General features: G+C 42.6%; 1 protein-coding gene across 10 annotated transcripts in view; it reads right to left on the bottom strand.

Annotated features, from left to right (window-relative positions):
* TEX2 (testis expressed 2) overlaps nucleotides 1-13,750 on the bottom strand; it is a 103,778-nt gene that overhangs the window by 28,879 nt on the left and 61,149 nt on the right. For all 10 annotated transcript variants that reach the window (XR_011493897.1, XR_011493896.1, XM_070483466.1 and 7 more), the window contains 3 exons: nucleotides 13,371-13,571; nucleotides 12,085-12,424; nucleotides 10,378-10,625 (listed from right to left, as the gene is read on the bottom strand). Coding sequence is in view for 8 of the 10 variants with exons in the window: in XM_070483466.1 (XP_070339567.1) it covers nucleotides 10,378-10,625; nucleotides 12,085-12,424; nucleotides 13,371-13,571 (789 nt within the window). In the remaining 2 variants the exon portion in view is untranslated. The remainder of the gene's footprint in view (nucleotides 1-10,377; nucleotides 10,626-12,084; nucleotides 12,425-13,370; nucleotides 13,572-13,750) is intronic.

Here is a 13,750-nt window from a genome sequence, read left to right on the forward strand (position 1 = left end):
CTCTTCTCACTAATCTCAGCCCCATGAAATACTCTGGGCCTCACCTCCACTTGATACAACCCATCTGAAACATCTGTCGTGGCCAATGTGCTGAGAGAAGAGCAAACCTGGGTTAGTGTCCAATTTCTAAGGCTAATTATTAGACTACACATTCTTGCCCAGAGAGGGCCAGGGTGGGGGTAAAGGAGGAGGAGGAAGCAGCAGCGACAACCACTGAGCGTGTGGTGAGGTTAGGTGGTTAGTGCAGGTCAGTGCCGTTGTCACTGTTGCTGTCCATTGACCCTGCGCCAGGCCCTATCATAAGACTCCAAGTTCCCTTATTTATGTCTCATAATATGCCAGAAAGATAGAACTTTTACTTCTATTTTAGGGATGAGAAAACAGACTCGGAACCATTCAGCGCCTGCTTGAGGCCCCTTGTTTATCTGCACATCACGATGCAGAGCTCCCTTCTCCCCAGTCTCCACCTGCTCTGTCCTGTGGGAGGCAGGAAGGGGATGTGACTGGCCCCTGGTGTGACAGACATTACCCTATGCTGAGGTCTCTAATTAGACCATAGCCTTATAGAAACAATTAGCCTGGGAAAGCAAACACCAAAAGAACTAGAAATGGAGAAATCTGTGAATTGTCCACCTTTCCTCTTCCTTCTCTTGTTTTTATAAATGCATCTATCTTGCCCTCACAGGCTGCCTGCAGCCATAGCACACACCACACACCCTCATGGTCTCCATGCTGTGTGCGTTCACACCAGTGCTATCTGGTGTGGGCAGCTGTGATTGTGCCCATGTCACAGCTGTGTGCCTATGCCAGGAGCACAGTACACAGGTGGCTTGGTGCTCACAGATTTGACACTGGAGATCTGATGATTTGTAAGCACCCCAAGGTACCTATGTGTGATTTTTCTGAAGCCTGGGGTTCTGAGGGTCTGACTCAGGTGAACTGGTCACTGAGCCTGTGCTAGGCGCAGCAGACTTCCCAGCACCCACCTGTCCACCAGTCTTGTCAGAGCTTGTGCCAGCTCTCTCTTTGGGGGCCACAGGGTTTATTGTATTTTTCAATCTAATGTTACAGCATATAAGGGGTGAGATTTTATGTTTTAGGAGTCTTTCAAATTTGGGTGTTTTCAAAGGTCTCCCTGATGAATGTTGGTGACTCTCATTTAAAAAAAAAAAAAATTGGGGCCGCCCCGTGGCCGAGTGGTTAAGTTCGTGCGCTCTGCTTCAGAGGCCCAGGGTTTCACTGGTTCGAACCCTGGGTGCGGACATGGCACCGCTCATCAAGCCATGCTGAAGTGGCATCCCACATGCCACAACTAGAAGGATCCACAACTAAAAATACACAACTATGTACCAGGGGGCTTTGGGAGAAAAAGGAAAAATAAAATCTTAAAAAAAAAAATTAAACTCTGGTTTAAAAAATAATACATTTTGGCTACTCCATTTCAGAAGACGTGGCTCTACCTCACTCATTTTTTTTTAATTTTAATTAAGATTATGATAGATTACAAGCTTGTGAGATTTCAGTTGTACATTATTGTTAGTCATGTTGTGGGTACACCACTTTCCCCTTTGTGCCCTCCCCCCACCCCGCCTTTTCCCTGGTAACCACTGATCGGTTCTCCATGTCTATATGTTAACTTCCACCTATAAGTGGGGTCATATAGAGTTCATCTTTCTCTGTCTGGCTTATTTCGCTTAACATAATACTCTCAAGGTCCATCCATGTTGATGCGAATGGAACAATTTGGTCCTTTTTTATGGCTGAGTAGTATTCCATTGTGTATATATACCATATCTTCTTTATCCAGTCGTCAGTTTCTGGGCATTTAGGCTGGTTCCACATCTTGGCTATTGTAAATAATGCTGCAATGAACATAGGGGAGCATGGGATTCTTGGGATTGCTGATTTCAGGTTCTTAGGATAGATACCCAGTAGTGGGATAGCTGGGTCATAGGGTATTTCTATTTTTAACTTTTTGAGAAATCTCCATACTGTTTTCCATAGTGGCTGCACTAGTTTGCATTCCCACCAACAGTGTATGAGGGTTCCTTTTTCTCCACAACCTCTCCAACATTTGCCACTTTTGGTTTTGGATATTTTTGCCAATCTAATGGGTGTAAGGTGATATCTTAGTGTATCTACCTCACTCATTTTAATGGCTGCAGAGTATTCTCTCTGTGCTTTTCTAGGGCTGTAATGTTGCTGTAATGTCTTCTGATATTAACCAAGACATTTCTACCACAAGGTCCTGGTCGGAAGAGTGGAAGTCTGTGATCAGTGAGCACTCAGGCATGCCACAAGTTGTACATGCTTTTTGGAAACATTTTTCTTTCTGCCTGAACATCTGCACCCCACCCCCAAGGGACCTGGTCCAGCTTTTCTGAGGTTACCGTCTTTGAGTCACATCAGATTACAGTAAACACTCATCCAAGGACAATGCCCTCCTCCCCCAGGAGTCAGGCAGTGCCAAGCTGCTACCCACATAGGGCAGCGCATGTCTTACTTAGATCAGTGGGCCACATAAGAGAATAGCTGCTCTTTCCCTTTTCAAGTGGGAGAGTACACCCTTTAGTAACCTTTCTTTACAACCCTCATTATTCACAGGAAACAGGTTTAGCACAAAATAGCAAGAAACAAAGGCTATTTCACAATCTATGTCCAAGCCAAAGGCATACGATGTGGAAACAAATTTCTGAAATAACTGACAAGCAGGTTGTTTTTCCCTTTCAACAGTTCCTTTTTCTAATGCAGGCTTCTCTCCATAGACTCATCGGGAACAAAGAAAAATCCAAGAGCAGCAGAACACTGACAATTCATCAAAGCAGCTTTACGAACAAAATCTGGATTCAACAGGCTGCCAGAAAGAACTCTCTTCCATTGAATGTCATAAAAATTTAAGAGCTTAAAGAGTAAATGTGCATATATTTCCCAGCATTGCCATTTTGGGAGTGTGAGAAGAATATTTATTTTATCATTTCAACTATATACATACATTTAGAAAGGGTAACTTTCCAAAAAAACAAAAAAGGTGGGGGGATTTCAATCGTCCGAGGCCAAAGAAAGGCTATCCTGTCTGAGTAGCTTGAGATACATTTTAGTAAAAATTAACCTCCAAAGTAAAGTAGTACAAACGTACTTAACTTTGTGGTGCGACATTTCCTATTACAAATAGCTAGGAGACCAACCCAACTTTTGTGTTACAAAGAAAGCTTAGTGGCTCTGCTCCTAAAGGTTCAGTCACACACAGTCTGGTGCCATGAGGGTTTCACAAAGGGCTGCCTGGTCCAGAAGGAACGCCCTTCCCCCAGGTCTCTTAGCTCGTTTCTTCAATTATGAAGGCGACGCAGAGTCACTGTATTAAACACCCATAATCCCACTACCCAGATATACTTTTTTAAAACGTTTTTATTATATTTCCTTTTATTATCCCCAAAAGAAACCCTGTAACCATTAGCAGTCACTCTCCATTCCTCCTCAACTCCATTCCCACCACCACCATCACCACCAGCCCAAGGAAATCATATTTTGTTTCTGCAAATTCGCCTATTCTAGACATTTCACATAAATGAAAGAATACAGTATGTGTCCTGTGGTGATTGACTTTTTTCGCTAAGCATGTTTGTCCATGCTGCAGCATGTATCAGCACATCAATCCCTCCTATTGCAGAAGAACTTTCTAATGTGTGCATATAACCACACTTTATTCACTCATCAGTTGATGGACATTTCAGTTGTCTTCCACTTTTGGCTAGTGTGAATAATACTGCTATGAACATAGTGTACAAGGTTTTGTGTGGACATAAGTTTTCATTTCTCTTGGACATATACCTAGGAGTGGAATTGCTGGATCATATAATAACTCTATGTTTAACATTTTGAGGAACTACCAAACTGTTGTCCATAAGAGCTACACCATTTTACATTCCCACTAGCAATTTTCAACGTTCCAGTTCTCCACATCATCACTAATACTTGTTATCATCTGTCTTTTCTATTACAGCCATCCTAGTGAGTGTGAAGTGGTATCTCATTGAGGCTTTGATTCACATTTCCCTGATGGCAAATGATTTTGAGTATTCTTTCATGTGCTTATTGGCCATTTATATATCTTCTCTGGAGAAATGTCTATTTGGATCTTTTGCCTATTTCTTAATTGGGTTATTTACCTTTTTACTATTGAGTTTGTAAGAGTCCTTTATATATTCTATGAGATACATGATTTGCAAATATTTTCTCCCATTTTTGTGGGTTGTCTTTTCACTTTCTTGATGGTATTGTTTGCAGCACAAACTTCTTAATTTTGATGAAAACCAATTTTTTTTTTCCTTTGGTTGCTTGTGCTTTTAGTGCCTTATCTAAGAAGGCTTTATCTAACCCAAAGTCAGGAAGGTTTACTCTTATGTTTTCTTCTAAGAGTTTTATAGTTTTAGCTCTTAATTGAGGTCTATGATCCATTTTGAGTTCATTTTTTTGTATATGGTGTGAATTGGGGGTCCAATTTCATTCTCTTGCATGTGGATACCAGTGGTTCCAGCATCATTTGTTAAAAACACTATTCTTTTCCCCACTGAATTGCTTTGGCACTCTTGTATTTTTTTCAAAATTTATTTTTAAATTTGATGTATGGCTTCATTTTTTTACTTATTATCTGAGAAGTACTTTCCAATTCTTCTTTTAAATGTTTAAAAAGCCTACTTTGAGGAGAGAAAGAGGAAGCCTTGGAAAATCACTCTGCCAGACACAGATTTCCTGATTTTTATTTGATTCCTATTTGCTTTGTAGGGTTCTCATCTCCTGAAAAACCCCAAACAGGGAGTAGTATCTTGTGACCCAGTTTATAGGTAACAAGATAATTAGCGAAACTAGTAAGAATAAGGACAGGATTCTCCAAACCTCGGGTGGTCTACATATCTCTAAACATGTCTTAAAACCTTCCATGGAGAAGGAGAATGGAAAGCCCTTATGTGATATGAACATCAGAGCCTTGCTCGTGCCTGGAAAAAAGGCACACCACTGCCTCACCGATGGTCCTCTTTCCCAGGCAGGCCACTTCAGGGCACACAGAACTAACAGCCTCTCCGGCCTCAGATCCCTGAGCAAATCCGCAGCCTGCCTGTGAGGTCTCCCTTCCTGAGATACCCCACTAGAGGTAAAACTATCCCATCTTTAAACATTTTTTTAAAAAGAGTTTCCTTATTTTCTTGTCTTCGGAATTACTATTTAATCTCCTCAAACTGAGTAGACTACCTCAATAAAGCTCCGGGTCTCCTCAGCCAACCTCATGGTCTCTCTCACTATTCTAGAGGTTAAGCTGCCTGAAAAGAGGGAAAATGGCACCGAGATCACAGGGGTTTGGAGACTTCAGAGGCTGGCACAGCCTGTGATTGTGGGACAAAGCAGAATACAAGGGAGTCAGGGCTTCATGACGAGTTACTAACCACTAAACATCTGGAGCACCAGGCCCTTTCTCCCAAAACAGTGGTATTTTATAATTCAAACTTTGAGTGCCAAAGTGATTTCAATATACAGAAATCCATGAACATGTTTTTAATTATTATGGGTAAGAATAACTGCCAAAAGTGTTTTAGCATTAATACAAAGCTAGTTTATATTTGCTAATTACAGCACTGTGTGTTTGTAACATCAGTTTGGTTCCTGAGTACCAGTGGTCCCATTCACCTTCTGACCTAGTTTAGCACTGGGTTACATGTGAGAAGGAGGCCAAGTATGTGGAAGTTGCCATTAGACCTGGAGTCCTCAGGGTAAGAGATGCTTTGATCATAGCCTATAAGAGGACAGCAGCGTAGGAGTGAGGAGGGGAAAGGCTGGGTCAAAGGCTGGAGCTGTGAACCAAGCTACCCCTATGAAAGAGAAGGGGGAGCATGCAACTCTGGGTAAGCATCTGGGTGGTGGCTGACACTGACCATGTGACAGTATAGCTTGAAAGATTGTCAAAGATTCCTTGTATCTCTGAGTCCTTTGAGTCCCTCTTAGACTCAGGATATCAGAGGCAATATGGACCCTAAGAAATAATCTGGCCCAGTCTTCAGCAGGAAGGATAAGCACTAATGACCACATCCACAAGGTTGACATTTGGCGAGACTGTAGGAAACAGGTACTCTTATTACGGGTGGGAACGAAGACTGGTGCAATCCTTATGGAGGGGATCTGGCAATATCTTACAAAACTACAGATGCTTTTACCTTCTGATCTAGCAATCCCATTTCCATGATTTCACTCTGAAGATACACGCTCAACAATACAAAAATATACGTACATAAAGTTATTCATTGCAGCAATGTTTGTAATTGAAGAATACTGGAATCAACCTATATGCTCATTTAAGAGAGAGATTGAATAAACTAGGGAACATTCACACAACGGAGTACTTTGCAGCTGTTTAAAAACAAGGAAAGGGGGCGTGATCAATGAACTGATGTGGAATGATTTCCAGAATGTACTGGTATGGTAAGTAAAACAAGCAATGTGCAAAAGAGTATCCATAGTATGCTACCCTCTGAGTAAGACAGAAGGGGAAATAAGAAATCCAGAAAGGATAAACCAGAGCCTAAGGAGATTGGTTCACTATGGGGAGTGAGTGGGAAAGACATGGAGGAATACAAGGAATACGGTGGGGGAGATGACACTTTTCCAAGTATGCCTCTGTGCGGCTTTGATTTTTGGAACTATGTTAATGTTTCGCATGCACAAAAAAAAGAAAATAAAGTCAAGGGTGGGTGGAAAAGATCCTCATTTGCTCGAATTGCAAAATTAAGAAATAAAACTAGTAAAGAACTATCACCACTAACTTATAAAGAAAAGTATTAAAAGTAATAAAAGTAGTATAGGAACACTGTGGCAGATCTTATTTTCCAAAAACGGTGCAATAATATTACCCATCCCAAAAGCTCTTCCAAGAATGTGCTACTCCCTCAGCAAGAGGTGGCATCTATGCCCCTCTCCTTGAATCTGGGAAAATTTTTTGACTACTTTGACTACAGAGCATGATGAAAGCAACATTGTTTTACTTCTGAGACTAGGTCATAAAAGGCAATAGAGTGTCTGGCTCTTTCTCTAGGGATGCCTGCCCTTGGAACCCAGTCACCATGCTGAAGGAAGCTCAGGCCACAGGGAGAACTAAGGCTCTCAGCCCCAGCAGAGCTCCCAACCAACAACCAGCATCTACTTGTCAGCCATGCGAGTGAGCCATCTTGGAAGTAGATTCTCCAGCCCCCAGGCCAGCCTCCACAGCTGACACTGTGGAGCAGAGAGAAATCGTCAGTGCTAAGCCTGGTCAAACTACAAATTTGTGAGCAAAATAAATAATTGCTGTTGTTTTTAAGCTACCACTTTTGGGGCTGTTTGTTACACAGTAACAGATAACTCAAACCCCTATCTCTACCTTATTCAAGACCATCTTAACTACCAAATCGCCCCTGAAAGCCAGGACATGGCCGACAGAAGTAGGCCAAGTGGATGCAGAAGCCAGCACTAAAGATCACACACTTTCTTCAAAAGCCCCTCTTTCAAAGACAGTTATCTCCATTCACACAGTTCTAGCTCTCTGGTTTCCTAGCCCATGCAGATTAGAATCATTAAATTAAGGGTCGGGATGGGAGATGGGGACAAGCGCTCAAGGAAAAGCAACTAGAAGGATACATACGAACACCAGTCAAATGACAACCGACAGAAAATACTGCAGAGTCTGCCCTCTGGGATGGCTCAGGTGAAAGGCTTCCTGATCTCAGGAGCCTGCATGACGACAGGCCTTAATTTCCATTTGTTGTACCGAGTATTTAAATTATCAAGAAAAGATTAAATCATCCTGCCTAGGGGACCAGGAAGTTCAACGTGTTTTTTAAAGATTTTCATCAGACTTAGAAGAGGGAAAAAAAGGTTTTCGTACTTAAAGGGGTAAGTGCCAAGCACCTGGAAAGGAGGTTTGTATTTGAGACTCCTGATACTGACAGCAATGCTGGGTCGAGGGGCTGGGCTGTGTGCCATCGGGGCCTCTCAGTCCCTCCTGGGACTTCCACAGGCCAAAGTGATTACATGATACAATAAGCGCATAGAACATACACTGAGGAAGCAATGCTCCAAAACATGTGTGTGGTTTTTTTTAAATTTAAGGAACTCTTTTATTTTTTTTTTAAGATTTTTTTTTTTTCCCTTTTTCTCCCCAAAGCCCCCCGGTACATAGTTGTATATTCTTAGTTGTCGGTCCTTCTAGTTGTGGCATGTGGGATGCTGCCTCAGCGTGGTTTGATGAGCAGTGCCATGTCCGCACCCAGGATTCGAACCAACGAAACACTGGGCCGCCTGCAGCAGAGTGCTCGGACTTAACCACTCGGCCACGGGGCCAGCCGCTAAGGAGCTCTTTTAAAAAGCAAACATTTTGTTAGATAATTTTCTTACATCAGCGCACAATTCTCCTCCTGAGTCTGAGAGTCCAGACAGCTAATAACCCAGGGAGAAAGGGAATTTGGAGGAGGGGGATTCACTGGTGGTAAAAGGATGTTTCTAGAACAGTTTTGTTTTTTTTTTTTAGGAAGATTAGCCCTGAGCTAACATCTGCTGCCAATCCTCCTCTTTTTGCTGAGGAAGACTGGCCCTGAGCTAACATCCACGCCCATCTTCCTCTACTTTATATGTGGGACGCCTAGCACAGCATGGCTTGCCAAGCAGTGCCATGTCCACACCCAGGATCCGAAAGGCGAACCCTGGGCCGCCAAAGCAGAACGTGTGCACTTAACCACTGTGCCACCAGGCCAGCCCCTAGAACAGTTTTATATTCCATCACACTAGCCTAGAGGTAGGGCTAGCTCCCATTGTAGCAGATAAGTTAGGTCCGAGGGTAGAGGCAGTGGGTCAGAGGCCAGCAAAGGCATACTGTCTTTTTGCCCTGATAAAGTAGGTTCGGTGAGGGTTCAGGGGCCTCTTCCATACTGAAGAGGATCAATGGAATGAATAAAGACCAAAGGCTAAAAGCACAAAGAGGAAGGCACCAAATGCTCCCCCTTAAGAACAGAAACACGGTCACTAAAAGAGATCAAACACTTTAGTAATTGAATATGAAAAAAATACGCTTCAAGGTACTCCATAGGCGGGGAGGCTGTGCCTTAGAACATCAGCAGGAGTAGTGGCAGGAGGCCTCAAATCAAGCACAGTTTTAGAATGACCCACCAAAATGGTCGTAGTGGCAGCCAAGGGGCCTTGGAGTTGCAGATCAGGTTTTGCACAATCCATCACTCAGCAACTGTGAAGTTACCTAACTTCTGTAAGCCTCAGTATCCCCATCTACAAAATGGAGAGAATACCATCTAGTTTGTAAGACTCTTCAAGGGACCAGAGTAATTCCAAAGTTCCTAACAGAGTCTGGCATATGGCAGCTTCTATTATTCATCTTACTTATCACAGATGATCTTGAGTCAATGTCCAGCTTGTTACACTGTGGAAATAATACCGTAGGTAAATTTCAAAAGCAGTGGACATAGCTGAGGACTCTGAGAATTTGAGAATACAATGGTTACTGAGGAATTAGACCTCCACTACTAATGATTCTGTGAACTGCCTACTGAATACCTAGTTGCTCAGATCAAAAAGCTAGGAGTTATCTTTGACTCCTCTGGTTCTCTCACACCTCACATCTAATTCATCAGCGAATACAGCCAGCTTCCCTCCAACACATACCCCAAACCCAGCCAAGTCTCACCACCTGCTGTTACCACCTTAACTTCAGCCTTCTCCACTACCATGATCACCTCCCACCCACTCTTTTCCTCCTAGAGCCAATTCTCCATGGAGAGGCACTTATCTTTTTAAACTTAAATCAGATCTATGTGATTCCCCACTCAAAACCCTCCCAGGGTTTCCCACCCACCTTGGACCTGGTCTGATGAGGCCCTACTTCTCTGTTCCTTGCACATTGTCCATCCATACCGTGCCTCATCACAATGCCTTGAATACTGCAACCACCTCCTGCTTCAGGGCCTTTGCACTTGCTGATCCCTCACCTGGAATGCTCCTCCCATACTTATCACCATGGCCTACTTCCTCACTTTGGTCAGGTCTCTACCCAAAGGTCACCTCTTCAAAGAGGCCCTCCCTGACTGCTGATCTAAAATGGCAGTTCTGGCCACTTTCCATCCTTCCTTATTTGGCTTTATTTTAATTCTTATCACCACCTGATGTTTGTTTCTTGCTGTCTCCTTGACTAGAGTACAAACCCTCTGAGGGCAAGGCCCTTGTCTGCCTTGTTCATCACTGTGTCTCCAAAGCCTCGAACTGGGCCTGGTATACAAGAGGCACTCAAAGTGCTTATATATGAAGGTTTCAGTAGAAGAGCACGAAAGCCACAGCCCAGGGAGCCAGCTTTACCTTTTTCCCAGTGGTGGGGCTACTCTCTGCACTCTGCACGGGGCTCCTTTGGGGGCTTTGGCTTTCATGGGGGACACATCTGGCCATGTACACGCTGTAGTCCAGAAGCATCTTCTGCCGCACGCTGCCCCCCAGGTCCTTCTGCTTCGGCTGGGGCACAATCTCCTCCACGCTGCCTTTGCTGCTGCTGCGGCTGTGAGTCGGGTGCCCTGAGGGACTGTTGTGCCTACTGTGTGAGGGCAAGAGCCCTGGGGCAAAGAAGTGACAGCTGTCAATACAGAGGAAGAAAACGACTGCAAAGGACAGCCACGCATCACTTAACAACATGGACACATTCTGAGAAATGCGTCATTAGGTGACTTTGTCATCATGCGAACATCACCAAGTATACTTACACAAACCCGTCTAGTATAGCCTACTCCACACCTAGGTTATAGGGTACTAATCTTATGGGACCACTGTAGTATATGTGGTCCCTCATTGACCGAAACACTATATGGCACGTGACTGTAAATGGAACACAGAACAAACTCCACTGGTTTAAGTTGAAAAACAGTTAAAATGCTATCAAATGACTGTTTAAAAAATATTTATAAGGTTATTTCCCACTCTGAAAAATACCTTCCCCTCTAATGATAATTTTTTAGAACAGTTTTTATTCTTCTCCAAGACAATTCAGAGTCCTGGAGCCATGAAATACATCTGGTAGGTACTTTTCTCTTTTTTCCTGGTGATCCTGAAGGGTCATATAAAGGACTGACACAACCCCAGGGGCAAATGGAAAGTGGGCAGAAAGCTAACAGCTCATCCACAGCTCATGGCCATTCCAAACACGCCAACTTTCATTCAACAAATTTTTTTTATCAAGCACTTTCTCTGGGCCAATTCCACATTAAAAAGAAGAATAAGATATAATCCCTGACCTTGAACTCAGGCACCTAGGCAAATAAATCACTATTTTCTGTAATAAGCATTGTAAGTGAAGCACAACTAAAGGACTTTCATGGCGGGAAGAAGGGAGTAACTGCCTCTGCCCAAGAGAGCTGAAAAGTGCTTTCTCCAGTACTGACTTTCATAAGTACTGACCTCTGGACTGCCTCTCAAGGGAACACTTGGCATTTTCCTGGCCCAGATGGGGTAAGAGCATTCTAGGTATAGGGAACAGCATGTGTAAAAAGCACGTTTGGAGAAGGGTGAGAGATTCAGTGAAGTTTCACGCAGAATACATGGGCAGAGGGATAGTAAATGAGCAGAGGTGCATGGTTATCAGTGCAAATGCAGGGAGTCAGGAGGCCAGAGGATTCAGCATTTCTATATTCTATGGCCATCTTAGGCTGGAAGGACATGTTGAGGGCCAGCAGCTTGAGAGCACTAGCTCCCTTCTCACTCACCTTCTTATTATAACTAGGGTTCTCCTTTTGCTTCTTCTCTCAGAGGAGTCATAATATGTAAAAATAAATATAATCCTAAGGAACCAGCAAAAGCAAAAAAAACATACATCTGCAAATGGTTCCATTATTGGTTAAATGATTCAGCACAAGGGTTGCAGTGATCAGCCTAAGAGGTAAACGATTCATGAGAACACGTCTTAGGTGGCAGACAGTTAGCAATTCAGGGTGGGCTTCCTTCTGTCGTACCTGGGAATCTCTCTCAATTCTCTTACAGGCCTTTTAAAAATACATACACATTTAGCACACACATCATTACCTGGTTTACTTCCAGAGACACCAGGTGGCTTCTTGATTTCCGACTTCAGCTTAGATGCCAGAATAAATCTCCTAAACCACTCCTCTTTTTCTCGGCCAGTTCTCCCAAAGAGATACAGTATCTGATCTCGCTGGCTAGATCTCATTCCCTCCTGAGGAGGGGATGGCTTCTTAGGGTCCTCGACTCCCTGCTCTTTCTCAGTTGGTGGCTTTTCTTCAGAAGTCTCTTTATCACTCTGGGCCTTAGACATGAAGTCATCTTGTCGACCAAGCTCGATACAAATGGGGTACTTTTTATTCCAGATTCGTTTTCGAGCCAAACTTTTAGGTACAAGATAAATCTACAGAGAAAGGGAAATGAGGATTTACATACTAAATTAAGAATTGGCTACATTGTGCATTGATATTATGCAGAGCACACATGAAACATTATATTCTTTTTGACTAAAATGATGAATGTGAAATAATTACCACCTGTCTATAACATGACTATAGAAACTGGAATAAATTTTTAGAAACAACCTGTTATTCTTCAAAATCATTCCAGAAGTAGATATTTAAGAATTTTGCAAGAGTTACAAATATCTATAATTTTCAGGTAATAGTAGCATAATAATTGTTTAGCGAATTATCACCAACTAAATTTGGATATCAACTAGGTTTAATGACCCTAGGCCAAACAAGCTGGGGAAAAAAAAAAGAATTCACCAAATTAGACCTAGTTGGGAAGGTCAATAAAGTTATACAAAAACTATTTTAAATATTTCTATCATTTTGGGGAAACTTAATATCACTCACATGAGTTACAAGACAACCAGAGAACCTATAGCTTTTCTGAATAACAATTTACATTTCTCAAAACCAGAAGTACATAGTACTTTTACCAAAATGTAGTTATTTTGCATACTCGTAATTTCCACATTTACAGAGCCTTCATTATTTATTGCCCTAATACAACACAAAGCTTTTTGTTTGACTGAAAAAATTTAACTCTCCAAGTCAGAAGAGTGTGCAATGCCTGGCTCCTGGACCAGCAGCACTGGTATCACTTGGGAGCTCATAAAAACGCAGACTCTCAGGGCCCACTCTCAGTTGCTGAATTAGAATCTGCATTTAAAAAGATGCTCAGAAGATTCATATGTAGATTAATGTTGAGAGGCAATGCTCTAAATTATGCTAATGCTTTAAAACACACACAACTTTAGGACAGAAAAAAAAATACAGTGAAGCAACCAATATTTCAAATGCTTTTCAATCATCTAAGATTCCAAAATTAGTTGGGCTCACCTTGCTGTCTGAGAGATCGTAGATTTTCTGGCTGATGTAGGTGACCTCTGGCTTTGCTTCATTGTAGCTTGCCCTCCTGGATATATTTTTATTGGGCTTTGAAAGTCTTAAGGTCCCACTCTCAAGTCGAACAAAGACTGAATGTGTCAAAGTCGCATGGTAAGTTTCTGGATCATAGTTGTAAATCTCATTCATCCATCCCTGATGGAGAAAATCTTCCATTAGTAAAAGCAGAATAAATACACTTCTGATTCAATATGAAAATGATGACCACTGTGGTATGCAGGACACCGAAACCAAACTTTAATATGACTCGAGCGTCAATTGATGACTAGAGGTTGCTGCAACAAGTGCTTAGCTTGACGGATAATCAGTGCTGA

This window comes from Equus asinus, chromosome 13 (genome assembly GCF_041296235.1).
Source record: "Equus asinus isolate D_3611 breed Donkey chromosome 13, EquAss-T2T_v2, whole genome shotgun sequence".
Classification (NCBI taxonomy): domain Eukaryota; kingdom Metazoa; phylum Chordata; class Mammalia; order Perissodactyla; family Equidae; genus Equus; species Equus asinus.